At 44.5% G+C, this 13,688-nt stretch overlaps 1 protein-coding gene across 5 annotated transcripts; it reads right to left on the bottom strand.

Moving 5' to 3' along the window:
* Positions 1–397: 397 nt before the first annotated feature.
* Positions 398–13,430, bottom strand: ZNF3 (zinc finger protein 3). Of its 5 annotated transcripts, none has more exons than XM_059691776.1 (7): positions 13,276–13,397; positions 12,761–12,875; positions 12,031–12,133; positions 5,853–5,970; positions 5,081–5,172; positions 4,682–4,808; positions 398–2,571 (listed from the first exon to the last, which is right to left on the bottom strand). In XM_059691776.1, exons 4-7 carry the CDS (start codon positions 5,905–5,907, stop codon positions 1,502–1,504), a joined length of 1,344 nt encoding a protein of 447 aa, XP_059547759.1. In that variant the 5' UTR covers positions 5,908–5,970; positions 12,031–12,133; positions 12,761–12,875; positions 13,276–13,397; the 3' UTR covers positions 398–1,501. The 5 variants fall into 5 exon arrangements, with proteins under 5 accessions (XP_059547759.1, XP_059547756.1, XP_059547754.1 ...); XM_059691773.1 differs by having other exon boundaries at positions 5,853–5,991; positions 13,276–13,396; XM_059691771.1 differs by lacking the exon at positions 12,761–12,875 and having other exon boundaries at positions 5,853–5,991; positions 13,276–13,430.
* Between the last annotated feature and the right edge of the window lie 258 nt (positions 13,431–13,688).

Raw genomic sequence — 13,688 nt, 5'->3', positions numbered from 1 at the left:
TTGCTACTTCATAACTGTAATTTTGCTACTGTTATGAATCATAATGTAAATATCTGATATGCAGGATGTATTTTCATTGTTACAAATTGAACATTATTAAAACATAGTAATTAATCACAAAAACAATATGTAATTATATATGTGTTTTCTGATGGTCTTAGGCGACCCCTGTGAAAGGGTCGTTTGACCCCCAAAGGGGTCACGGCCCACAGGTTGAGAACCACTGATCTAGAGGAATATAATGGGAGTCCTGAGGGAAAGAGGTCACATGTTTGTGATTAAGAGAGAAATGGTTGGCTATAAAAATTTTTTAAGGTTAATTTTTAGATTCCATTTACAGTCACTGTTTAAACTAAAATAAACTTGGCCCCTACACAAAAACACACTCAAGCCCTCCTTCTGAAAAACTATTCTGTTTAATAGTGCACTTCATTTATGCTACAGGATGAGCAGGATCGGGAAAACATCATGAGGTCATCCCTTCAGCTGGTAAATTCAGGAGCTCCATCTTAACCCAGCAAGGAGCCCTGCCACCAGGCACAGGCCAGAGCCTTCCTTCTCTGGGCTTTGCTTTGTTTGCATTCATTCTCTGCTGTTGAAGTCAGAGGTGGGGTCAGAAGTTTGGCTGCTGGGCCAGATGTCACAGGTCATAGGTGACAGAGGGCAGGGCAAGCTGGCTGAGCAAGCTCCTTAAAAGCATCCTTAGTCACTAGGGTTTTAATTAAATAACTTTTTATCACAGGAGTGGTGAGGAAGAGGGAGAGAAGAGGAAAGAAAACAAAGACTAATGCTAAATGCTTTTGATCCATTTCCTCATGTTAGACTCACTGATTAGTTGTATTTCCCAGTTAGTCCTGGGTTCTCCAACAAAATTGCCAGAATGCTTTCAGAAACTCCTCACCCCCAATCAAATAACAAATCCCTCATCACCCTATTTCCTTATCAAAACTTAAAGCTGGATTAGTAACAGTGGCTTCCACGTACAGCATCCTTTCCCCTTTCTATTTCTTTTTTTAACAGCTTGTAGTTACTTCAACGCATTTGAAATTCCTTTCCCCTTTCTCAGTAAGTAACAGGACCCAGAACATTCTTCCCACTGCCATCTGTGCTGACTATACTGACTCCAATAGAGGAATCCTTAGAATTTTACTCCTACTGTGCTTCCACCCTCACCTTGGTAAGAAAGGCTCCCTTGGTATGAGAAATACGGTCTAGTGCAAACTCCCTTCCGTAACGGAAGGTAATTGGTCCCAGAGCTTCCCTCCATTTCCAGCACTTAATCTGCTGCTTGCCTCCTAATTTTTTAAGGCTGGTATTGTTCCTGGGGAAACTGACCAGGCTGCTAATCACTGTGCCAGGATGACTTGCCCAATTTTCCCCATTCTCTAAGGTGGAAGATTCGCATCAGAAGGGACACATCCTAAGTTGTTCATACTTTTATAGTAAGGCAGGGGGTCTTCAGGCGCAGAGGAAGTGAGAAAAACAGGTGTGTGGCTCTCTTTCAAGTTGACTCTCTGATATTTAATTCAGCAGTAACTCTGAGAGAACTTTTGCTCATTCCCATTACATTCAAAGGCTTCTCTCCAGTGTGAATTCTCTGATGGCGAACAAGAGCTGAACTATACCTAAAGGCTTTCCCACACTCGTTACATTCATAGGGATTCTCCCCTGTGTGAATTCTTTGATGCTGAATAAGGCCTGAACTATAGGTAAACTTTCCTCCACATTCCATACATTCATAGGGCTTCTCTCCAGTGTGGATTCTCTGGTGCTGGTAGAGGTGTGAGCTCTGGCTGAAGGCCTTCCCACACTCATTACATTCATAGGGCTTCTCTCCAGTGTGGATTCTCTGGTGATGAATGAGGGTAGAGCTTCTACTGAAGGCTTTCCCACATTCATTACAAGCATACGGTTTCTCTCCAGTGTGGATTCTCTGATGATGAGTAAGGGTGGAGCTCCAGCTAAAGGTTTTCCCACACTCGTTACATTCATAAGGTTTTTCTCCAGTGTGGATCCTTCTATGTAGAATGAGAGCAGAGCTACAACTGAAGGTCTTCCCACAATCATTACATTCATAAGGTTTCTCTCCAGTGTGGATTCTCTGATGCTGAATCAGATGTGAGCTCTGGCTGAAAGCCTTCCCACATTCACTACATTCATAGGGTTTTTCCCCAGTGTGAATTCTCTGATGTTGAATAAGGTCTGAAGTTCGATTAAAGCTCTTGCTACATTCATCACACTTATGGGGTCTGTCTCCCACAGAAAGTCTCTGATGTGAAATAAGGTTGGAACTCACAGTGAAGCTGTTCCCAAAATCATTATATTTCTCACTTCTCTCTATCATGGGGGTTAGCTTTTCTTCAACTGTCACTTGACCAAAATCTTGTATCTTCCTATGCAGTTTTTCTCCAGAAGAGTTCCCCAGCTGCCTCTTGAGACTGACTTCTTTTTCATAGGCTTCTTCAAACTTAAGACCCTGAGAAATATCCTTTTGGAATCTTCCCAATAGCAACCCATCTGATTCTGTATCTTCAGAAATTTCTTGGTCATGCTCAGTTCTGGTCTCACCATCTGGCACAATACAAAATACAAACATCACTGGTTCCTTGTGGAAAAATCAAAACCAGAGGACAGGATAATCATGGGCATGCCTCTTATCTGCCCAGGCTGTGTGTAGCTAAGGCAAAATAAGAGAAGAGGAAACAGGGAAGGAGAAAGGCAGGAAGCAAAAATGAGATAACAGCTAGAAGTATAGAGAAAATTGGATTGTAAGGAGAGAATGGATCAGGTAGAGGCAGGGAGGAACATGTTGTTTAATGAAGTGAGAAAGTCCTCGGAGGGGTTAAAGACTATAGATATAATTTGGGAGATGGTGACTACCAGAACTGTTTAAGAAAAGTGGGGAAGGTGTTGAGAAACAGTAGCAGAGCAGGAAGGAACACCAAGTTTGACGTCATTAGTGACCCCCTACAGCCCTAGGTGAAAAGAATACTTGTTTGTAGCTGTGCCACATATGTCAAATTCAGGAAACAGGCAAAAGTCCATTTCTGGGCCTTAGGCCTAGAAGGCTACGCTATGATATGAGAATACGTAAACAATTTCCATATTTGATTGCTCTATTTTCACTGTCTTAGAAATAAAGGGAACTTCACACACAGAAAATAACTATAAAGGGTCTAGATATTAGCATTTTTAGGCTGTCAATAAAAAAGTGTTAGGAACAGAAATAGCTATTCCTCCCTCACCTGAACAGGTACCTTTCAGAATCTCTCTGTTTTTAATTCCCTTCAAATCCAGGACCCTCAGCTCTTCCTCACCCTAGATATGTCAAAATACAGAAACAGAAGCCCTGGTTGGCAAGCTCAGTGGTTAGAGCATCAGCCTGCACACCAGAGGATCTCAGGTTTGATGCCCAGTCAAGGGCACATACCTGGGTTGCAGGTTCGATCCCCAGCCCCAATCAGGGCGTGTTTGGGAAGCAACCAATCAATGTATCTCTCTCACATCGCTGTTTCTCTCTCTCTCCTCCCTTGCCCCCCTCCCTTCCATATGGTCTAAAAAAAGATCAATGGCCAGAACCGGTTTGGCTCAGTGGATAGAGCGTCGGCCTGCGGACTCAAGGGTCCCGGGTTCGATTCCGGTCAAGGGCATGTACCTTGGTTGCAGGCACATCCCCAGTGGGGGGCATGCAGGAGGCGGCTGATCAATGTTTCTCTCTCATCGATGTTTCTAACTCTCTATCCCTCTCCCTTCCTCTCTGTAGAAAATCAATAAAACATATTAAAAAAAAAAAAAAGATCAATGGAAAAAATATCCTCATTCCTCGGATGAAGATTAAAAAAAAAACACAACACAACAACACAGAAATGGGAATACTGCTCATGGGAAAAAACATGGAACAAGATTTTATCCTGCTCATATCAAGCAGGCCCAGAGCTCAATCCCAGACCTAGGATCTGCAGGGCACAGAAAGGAAATGTCAGGGAGGTCTCAATTAGGAGTTGGGAAGACCTGGCACTGCTCAGGAAAGTGTTTTCACTGAAAGTAGGAAAGAGACAAGGAATTAACAGTCTACAGACTAAAGGTTAAAAAGATTACTGCTCCCTATACCAAATTAAAATTTCTACCAGAGCAGCAGTTGCATTAGATCATGAACAAACCAACAAGTCCCTTGAGGCAGTTCAACAGACAAGGGAAGGAGATAGACAGAGTTCCAGAATGTTCACTTGGGCACAGACCAGTACTTCACAAGTTCAGGGATCCCAATATGCTAATCTTTTGGAAAAGTCTCTGGATTATATGTTAAATTCTAAGAATAGCAAGGGAAAAAGCATCATATTTGGACTTAAAAGACCAGGGCTTGAGCTGCCACCAACCAGCTATAGGACCATGTGTAAAACACTTAAGACCTCTGACCTCCCTTTCCTCACCTATAAAATGAGGATAATTCTTGCTACTTCCACGGCTATTACTGTGAAGATTAAGTAAGAGAATATATATACGGAACCTCTTTATAAACTGCAAAGTACTATACAAATGGGAGTTACTATAATTACTGTTAGAATTTTCTGAGACTAAGTCAGTCCTTAGTTAATTATTTTCACTGACTCAACTGTTATTAGCAAATAAGGAAGCAAAGAAATGCCAAGGGAGTTTTATTGAAAAAGCATTAACTCCTTACCCAATGAGAATACATTCCCATAATTCTCCAGCATCACATCTCTATAGAGATCCCTCTGAGCAGGCTCCAAACGCTTCCACTCCTTCCGGATAAAGTACACAGCCACATCCTCAAATGTCACCAACTCCTGAAACAACACATTCCTGCATGCAATTTCAGGAGTAGGACTGGCAGCACCAAAAAAATAATTTGAGATGGGGCTGAATAATATTTGGGAATCTGGGGAAAGGTAATTAGGGTGAAGAGCGATGACAGTCCAAGAAAGAAAGTCTTACTCTGCAGGAAAGGCCCACAGTCCTGATGGAGTGAATTGCGGTTGGGGCATTGCCTGGGATGTTGCTGTACCAAAAATGTCCATAAAATGGGAACGGAAAAGAAGGTAAGGGGACCACAGCTTACCTGGGACTTGGCCTTTAGGAGTGCAGCTGCCAGCATCTCATCCCCCAGACTGTCCTTGTTGGAAAATGTGGGAACTTTTGAGGAAGGAAGCCCTGAGGACAATAAAAGGGCCTATGAGAGAGTCTATCTGCTGCTGTCTGGCCTCCCAACTTATAGAAAACTCATAGGGTCCTGGGACAACCTCGGACCCATTCCTCTGACATTTTTAAGCTCACTTCCTCTGCAGCTACTAAGGGTGCTTATAACAGGCACAATTAGTGTGGGCACATCCTAAAGAGAGATGTCTAAAGCCTTATTGATTCTTGCTCTCTGCTCTGCCCTCAGTCCCTTCCTCCTCTCCAGTCACTCTACTCTCAATGAAAGTTGCCCAGTCCTATAATTAGTGATGAATATGTTCTTGTCCATTCTCCCAAACTTGGCCAGAAACACAGGCTGTCCTGCTCATATCCCTTCCATCATTCGCCACATCACTGAATTCAAACTACCGCATGAAGTTCTCTTAGACCAGAGGAAAACTAGGAGCTTCACCCCATTCCTAACTGAAGACATAACACTCCATCCCCCAGGATCTACAAATCCCAAAACACTGTTGGCTGCTACAAAGCCCCTAGAAAATGGAATTTGGTGACTGTCACAGTTTTCGTAATCTTGCACAAGGAACCCACAGACCTTAATCATATCAGGATTCTAACAGTTATCCTAGTACCTGAAATTTCAATAGATGACTGTTGAATGACTGAATAAAAGAATAAATGAATCCCCTATTCCATACCACTCTCAAGCAGGGACTGAGGTTCCTGAGATGCATGATCAGCCTGAGTTTCCATGGGTAAGGCCAGAAGCTCCTGTCTCTGGTCTCCTATTTGCAGACTCAGCAGGAAATAGGTTTTCTGAATGAGAAAGAGGAAGCACTGCAGAAGCAAAAGTTCAAGGTTAAAAGATTTAAAAACACACACAACCCACCTCCTGAATACAGAGAGGGGAACTAGCATTTTAGTTAGTACCCAAGAACAATGAGAGAAAATGCAGCAACTGGGGCTAGTCTTTAAGACCTTGGTGAATATACTTACTCCTACTCCCTGTACTGAGATTACAGGAGAATCACTAAAAGTTCCTTGACAATATCCTACCTTTGGCTCTGCACAGAAAGTGAGGGATATTTATAACAACAAAAAACGGAGAATACCAGTGCCAAATAATGATATTAATGGAATGAAATACTAAGCAACTATCCAAATGAAAAATATCAGAGTAAAGTGAAAAAAAAGTACACATACAGATTGCAAAATGTGTAAGCATCATACACATTTTAAGAATATTTGGGGGTGGGGGGGTAGGAAGAATATTTGGGCCCAACCGGTATGGCTCAGTGGTTGAGCATGGACCTATAAACCGGAAGGTCATAGTCTGATCCCAGTCAGGCACATGCCCAGGTTGCTGGCTGGATTCCCCAGTGTGGGCATGCAAGAGGCAGCTGATCAATGATTCTCTCTCATCAATGTTTCTTTCTCTCTCCCTTCCACTCTGAAATAAAAATATACTTAAAAAAATATTTGGGATAATGGAGAAAGCTATTTGTTTATAGAAGAGAGAGAGAAAAACCCTCATAAACACTAGAATTGGAGAAACCAAGATGGCGGCATAGGTGAACACAGGAGTTTGCTGCCTCAAACAACCACTTCAAAAATACAAAAGACAGAACAGACATCATCCAGAACCACAGGAAGGCTGGCTGAGTGGAAATTCTACAACTAGAAGGAAAGAGAAAAGCATACCGAGACTCAGAGGAGGCACAGTGCGGAAGTAAAATACTAAGGTGCGGAGGTGCATGCAGAGCGGGCTGGCGGCTGAGGGCACGGTTCTTGTTTTCAATCGGGAGGGAGTCTCAGGCTCTGACCTCCAGTTCCGGGCGAGTCTCTAGGGACCCAGACTCATACGGGAGAAGCGGGACTCTCTGGCATCGGTCGGAACTCAAGGGCAGCTTTCTCTCGGAGGGGCTTGCAGCCATTACCGGGACATTGAGAAGCAGGGCCTCTGAGAGCAGGACTGAGAGCAGCCATAACTGCTAGCCCCGCCCTGTTGATCCTGTGGGACCCACCCAGCCCAAACCCTGCAGGGAGGCTTTTGCTGGATAGCCTAAGGCAGAGGCTAGATTAGCACCTCCCTAGAGATCCAGGAGCCAGGAAACCCAGAGGTCAGAGTGGGACCATCCAGTTTACAGCTCCATGGAACCATAAAGGACATACTCAGGGGGCAGACTCAGTGAGCACCAAAGCCCCATTGAAACAAGTCTTGCCCCAGAGGCATGTCTCCAGCACAGAAGTTCTCCCACTGCAGACACAGCTGATTCTCACAGCCAATTGGCCTGGAGGTCAATTCCTCCCAGTGATATCTACAACAATCAAGGCTTAACTACAACAAGACTACACAAAGACCACAAGGGGGTGCACCAAGAGTGTCCTCTTCAGGTAATCGGGGAGGCTGAACCACTGGGCCCTAGAGGACACTTAGCACAGAAAACCACTTTATCAACACAGGGAAGCATAAAAAATGCGGAGACAAAGAAAAAGGACACAAATGACAGAAATGGAGGAAAGCAAACTACTGGATATAGAGTTCAAAACCACACTTTTAACGTTTTTCAAGAATTTTGTAGAAACTGCCGATAAACTTAATGAGATCTACAAGAAATCTAATAAGACCCTCGATGTTGTGATAAAGGACCAACTAGAAATTAAGCATACACTGACTGAAATAAAGAATATTATACAGACTCCCAACAGCAGACCAGAGAATCGCAAGAATCAAGTCAACGATTTGAAATACAAAGAAGCAAAAAACACCCAACCAGAAAAGCAAAATGAAAAAAGAATCCAAAAATACGAAGATAGTGTAAGGAGCCTCTGGGACAGCTTCAAACATACCAACATCAGAATTATAGGGGTGCCAGAAGAAGAGAGAGAGCAAGATATTGAAAACCTATTTGAAGAAATATTGACAGAAAACTTCCCCTACCTGGTGAAAGAAATAGACTTACAAGTCCAGGAAGCGCAGAGAACCCCAAACAAAAGGAATCCAAAGAGGACCACACCAAGACACAACATAATTAAAATGCCAAGAGCAAAAGACAAAGAGAGAATCTTAAAAGCAGCAAGAGAAAGAAAGTCAGTCACCTACAAGGGAGTACCCATACGAATGTCAGCTGATTTCTCAACAGAAACTTTGCAGGCCAGAAGGGAGTGGCAAGAAATATTCAAAGTGATGAATGCCAAGAACCTACAACCAAGATTACTTTATCCAGCAAAGCTATCATTCAGAACTGAAGGTCAGATAACGAGCTTCACAGATAAGGAAAAGCTAAAGGAGTTCATCACCACCAAACCAGTATTATATGAAATGCTGAAAGGTATCCTTTAAGAAGAGGAAGAAGAAAAAGGTAAAGATACAAATTATGAACAACAAATACACATCTATCAACAAGTGAATCTGAAAATCAAGTGAATAATCTGATGAACAGAATGAACTGGTGATTATAATAGAATCAGGGGCATAGAAAGGGAGTGGACTGGCTATTCTTGCGGGGGAAAGGGGTGAGGGGAGAGGGAAGAGATTGGACAAAAATCGTGCACCTATGGATGAGGACAGTGGATGGGGAGTGAGGGAGGAGGGTGGGGTGGGTACTGGGTGGAGGGGAGTTATGGGGGGGGGGGAAAGAGGAACAACTGTGATAATCTGAATAAAGATTCAATTAATAATAAATAAATAAATAAACACTAGAATTGGCAGGAGAAAAAAAACACTTTATTAGGTTTCTAGCTGTTATATTAAATTTAGCTGTCATAATTAGAGGAAAAGGGACCATGAAAGAGCACCCAAATAACAGAGATCAGAGAAACTTAATGAGTACTCTCTCTCATTTTAAAAAACCTGGGGAAACAACACCTGTTTCACAGAACTAGGTCAAACAGCTCTATTAAATTAAATGAGGTAAATTCTTCCTCCCCTTTCTTTCTAAAATGGTTTTCTGCTTTCAGTCCCAGTCATAGGTAGAATACTGTCGAAGAATTTGAGCCCTTTTTGTGGTCTTCCTGAATCTCATTACAGGGACTGGGTGTATATATTCACCCGAATCTAAAAGACTAGTCCCAGCCCTGGTTGCTTTGGCTCAGTGGTTAGAGCATTGGACCAACGGGTTCAGGGTTCAATTCCTGGCTAAGGGTATGTACCTCAGTTGTGGATTGATCCCCTGTCCAGTCGGGGAGCATGTGGGAGGCAACCGATCAATGTGTCTCTCTCACGTGGATGTTTCTCTCTCCCCTACCCCCTTCCACTCGCCCTTCCATTCTGTTTGAAAATCTGGAAAAAAAATACCCTTGAGTGAGGACTAAAGAATAATAATAATAATAATAATAATAATAAAAATCTACATATATAAAAGGCTAATATGTTAAGTGTCGAACTGTCCAGGTAATGGCATCACATAGCAATGCCTGGCTTCCTCTCCCTAGTGACGACTAGCCTCCTTACAGTTTCTTTAGCCCAGGAACATGATTTGCTTTATAGCCAGGTACAAACATTTCACACTTTAACCAAATGTCTGTGAAGTGTTTTTCCATGCCTCATCTCACTTGATCCTCACAGAAGTCTTGGAGTAGGTAGATAGGAGACTCGGTGGAATCCTATTTTCTTTTCATTAGTTAGAAAATGGAGATCTAGAAAGTTTAGAAACTTGACCCGACTGAAAAGAAGAAATGGTGGACCTTGAAAATGACTTCAGGTTTTCTCACTGCGCAGAATATAGTCAAACACTGCTGCAGTTAAATATTTTACCCTTTGTTCTCCCTGTGTGATCTATAATAACGTGCTTCATGTTGATGTTTACTGCTGTGTTGCTGACAATGACCTGAAAGAGAAGTTGGGGTGCTTCACTGGGCTGGAAAAAGTTTAGCTACATCAGAAAGCAGGTCTAATTAAGCAAGTTTACTTTCTATATATGTAAAAGGCTAAGGTGACTCACGCATGCACAATACATATAAAGCTCTCGCTGGCACCAATCACATGCTTGTTTTGATCTGTCACTGCTGACTGTGAATTTGGTTGACACTTCTATTATAGAGAAAGGGTGAATAGCGATATTGAAATATTTCTTCTAATTAATTTCCTTTCAATGTGCATGAATCCGTGCACCGGGCCACTAGTAAGTAAATAAAAGACTAGTCCTAGTTGCTGTTTCCTCTCACTGAGATGGTAGCAGCCAACTTTCTTTTTATCTCCCTTCTCTCCTAATACATTTCCTTGGGTCAGAATATAAATCCCTGAAGCAGGGACCAATACTTTTTTAAAAATACGATTACTGATTACTCTGTTTTTATCCTTACTAATGTCCCCAATACACAGATACTACAACAAGCAATATAGATCTTTTCTCTGGCCCTAGCGAATAAAATGTAACATTAACACCTAATCTAAGGTGTGACCTCAGGTAAAAGTTTCCACTTCACTGAATACAGTGGCAAGAATCAACAGATCTAGACCCTGACCGGGTAGCTCAGTGAGTTAGAATGCCATCCTAATACACCAAGGTTGCAGATTTGATCCACGGTCAGGGCACATACAAGAAGCAACCAATGAATGTATAAATAAGTGGAACAACAAATCAATGTTTCTCTCCTTCCCCCTTCCTCTGTCTCTTTCAAATAAATAAAGAAACAGATCTAGAATAGATGCAGTAGCCACCCGAGCATCCTTATCCTCAAGTAAGGAAAAAACACACACAACACTCTGGATTTTGTTTACCCCCCATCTCTTTACTTACTTGCTCATATAACAACAAAGCTGAGTGCCAACTATATTGCAAAGCTCTACTAAAAGGAGTAAAAAGCCAGGAACAATATTTGCTGTATCATCACAGACTGCTGCATTCACATAGGCATAAAAAGAGGAGGGGCCCGCCCTAACTGGTTTGGCTTAGTGGATAGAGCATTGGCCTGTGGACTGAAGGGTCTCAGGTTCAATTCCAGTCAAGGGCATGTACCTTGGTTGCAGGCACATCCCCAGTAGGGGGTGTGCAGGAGGCAGCTGATCAATGTTTCTCTCTCATTGATGTTTCTAACTCTCTATCCCTCTCCCTTCCTCTCTGTAAAAAAAAAAAAAAATCAATATATATTTTTTTAAGTGGGGGGAGGGGCCTGGTCTGAGAGCCACTGAGAGTTCAGAGAACTCTAGTCTTTGGGCAACAAAGGGGTATAAAATGTTCACTACCAACACCATTACACAGTGAAAAGCATTTTTAAAAAATATATATTTTTATTGATTCCAGAGAGGAAGGGAGAGGGAGATATAGAAACATCAATGATGAGAGAAACCTGCACGCCCCTACAATCTGGCATGGGTCCTGACCTCCCAGTTCATAGGTCCACGCTCAACCACTGATCCACACCAGTCAGGTTGAAAAGCATTGAATCAGGTATGAGCCAGGCCCACCAGCTCAAGGTGGATAACTACCCTCTTACCACTAACACTCTCCCAGCTAGGTCCCTTTAAACAATGTCTCAGAGCCAGCTATCTCTTTGTTCCTATCAACCAACTTTACAATTTCCAGGACTGTTTATAAGCACACATCCCCAGTAAACCAGCTCTCCATCCAAACCCTCCTTAGAAAGAAAATCAGAGGCTCTGACTCCAGAGAGAAAAGGCAATGCTCCCTTCTCGCAGCTGGGTTAACCAAAGCTGGAACTCAAAGGCATATTGTTGAGAACAAGTCCCCAGTGTCTAGAGCAGTAAACAATGCTTCTCACAGAGAAAAAAAAATAAATCTCCATTGTGCTCCCACAGCTTCAGGTGCAGGCAGGGCCCTTCCCCTGCTCCACTGCCAACTCCTCTCCCTGGAGCTGCTTCTGGGAACTGAGAAAGATGACCTGGTGGTGAAAACGAGCCATGGAGAGCTTTACCTGCTGTATTCTTTCCCACCTTCTTTGGAGTTATCTCTCCGCAGCAATTACTGGGAGCCTCTGTTCAAGTTCCTGGGAATTCTGACTTTAGTTGATGCCAATGCTGTACGATTACGGGGAAAAAAGAAAAAAAGAATTTTAAACACTCACATAAACTCCACTTCTAATCTAAGTATTTACAGATAAGGGGGGGGGGGGGAGATGCATGCTAAAAATATACTAATTAAGACCACAACTGGTATTTGTGTTGCACGGCTAAAGAAAGTGGAAAGGGAACTGAAAGTTCTCCAGGTCTACCTCCCATTCAGTGTGAGGAACGTCTCCTAAAGTTCCTAACGTTGTCAGCTAACTTGCTAGATACTCTCAATACTTCAGCAAGGGTGCCTTCTGTTCCACGGCTGCACAGCTTAGCCACCAGACGGTAAGCTGAAAACCCAGGCCCTTGGACCTTCACCTTACAGAGGCCTCGTGCCCCGTGGAGCTTCAGCGATAGAATCTTCTTCCACCCAATTGTTCAAAACCGAAGGATGCCCACTCTCCACAAACATCTCTTCTTGGGGATAAATACCTATAGTTTCTCTAATTAGTCCCTAAGTTTCACGTGCATCGATCGTCCTCTGGAAGTTTACACATGCCCTTCCGAGTGTAAACACCGGATCTCTGTTCCATCCCACGCCAAAAGCGTATCCAATACAGTTGCAAATGGGGGCCAAAGAGTGGTACGACTCACCATAAAAGACTCGACTTACTGGACGCCAGAGAATGACGCCCATAATCGGAGTCTGCACTCGCTCCCAGACCTAGTTCTAAGGATGCACACACTTCGAAGAACTTGTTCTCTAACCCTAAAACCCAGGGAAGTAAAATCAGACCTCCTCTCCTGCCGCAGGCGCGAAGAACGGTGCAGACCTCCATGAAAAGCGTCTCGGAGAACTGCCAAGTGAGCGTCGCTGTCATCAGCGATTTAAAGGCAGGGACCCTTCTACAGCCACAGCGGACCTTGAAGCGCTCGAGCGAGGCGCTAAGTCACAAAGCCAGAACCGCAGCCCCTTTCTCCCCTCCCTCGCCGGGTACCGCCCAGGGGAAGGGCGTCCCCGGGGAAGCGGCGTCGGGGACCGGCGCCCTCGGCACCCTGCTCCGGGCGGGCTCGGGGACCCCACGGGCCGCAGAGGCGCGGACACCACGTCCTTCCCCGGCGACCACCGCCTCCGTCTCCCCGCGAGCCCCGAGGGCGGCCGGACTCACCCTGGAGGCAGGGACGGAAGACTTGGGGGGTCCGGACACAAACCAGGCCCCGCTGGACACTGTCACAGACTCACACACCAGGGACAGAACAAAGAACGGAAGCGCCTCCGTTTCGCTTCCGGGTCGGTCCTCTTTTCTTGCCCCCACTACCCCTTGCCCGCCCCGCACACACCTGTCTCCTCTAGGAAACTGGGATGTCTCCGCCTCTCGGTGGTTTACTGACGGGGCGTTCGGGCCTCCGCCCCGCCCGCCGCGCGCCTATGCCTCGCGCATGCCCAGGCGCCGCTGGCCCGGTTCAGGGTGCGAGATGGGGCGGGGAAGGGTGGAGCGGAGAGGATTAGCTTTCGCTCCACGCACGGTCTCCCGAGGGGCGGCCATCGGCGGAGGAGAGCGCCCAGTGCCTCTGAGCGACC

This window comes from Myotis daubentonii, chromosome 4 (assembly GCF_963259705.1).
Source record: "Myotis daubentonii chromosome 4, mMyoDau2.1, whole genome shotgun sequence".
Classification (NCBI taxonomy): domain Eukaryota; kingdom Metazoa; phylum Chordata; class Mammalia; order Chiroptera; family Vespertilionidae; genus Myotis; species Myotis daubentonii.
Note: the sequence above shows the minus strand (reverse complement) of the source record. Positions and strands in the feature narration are given on the sequence as shown.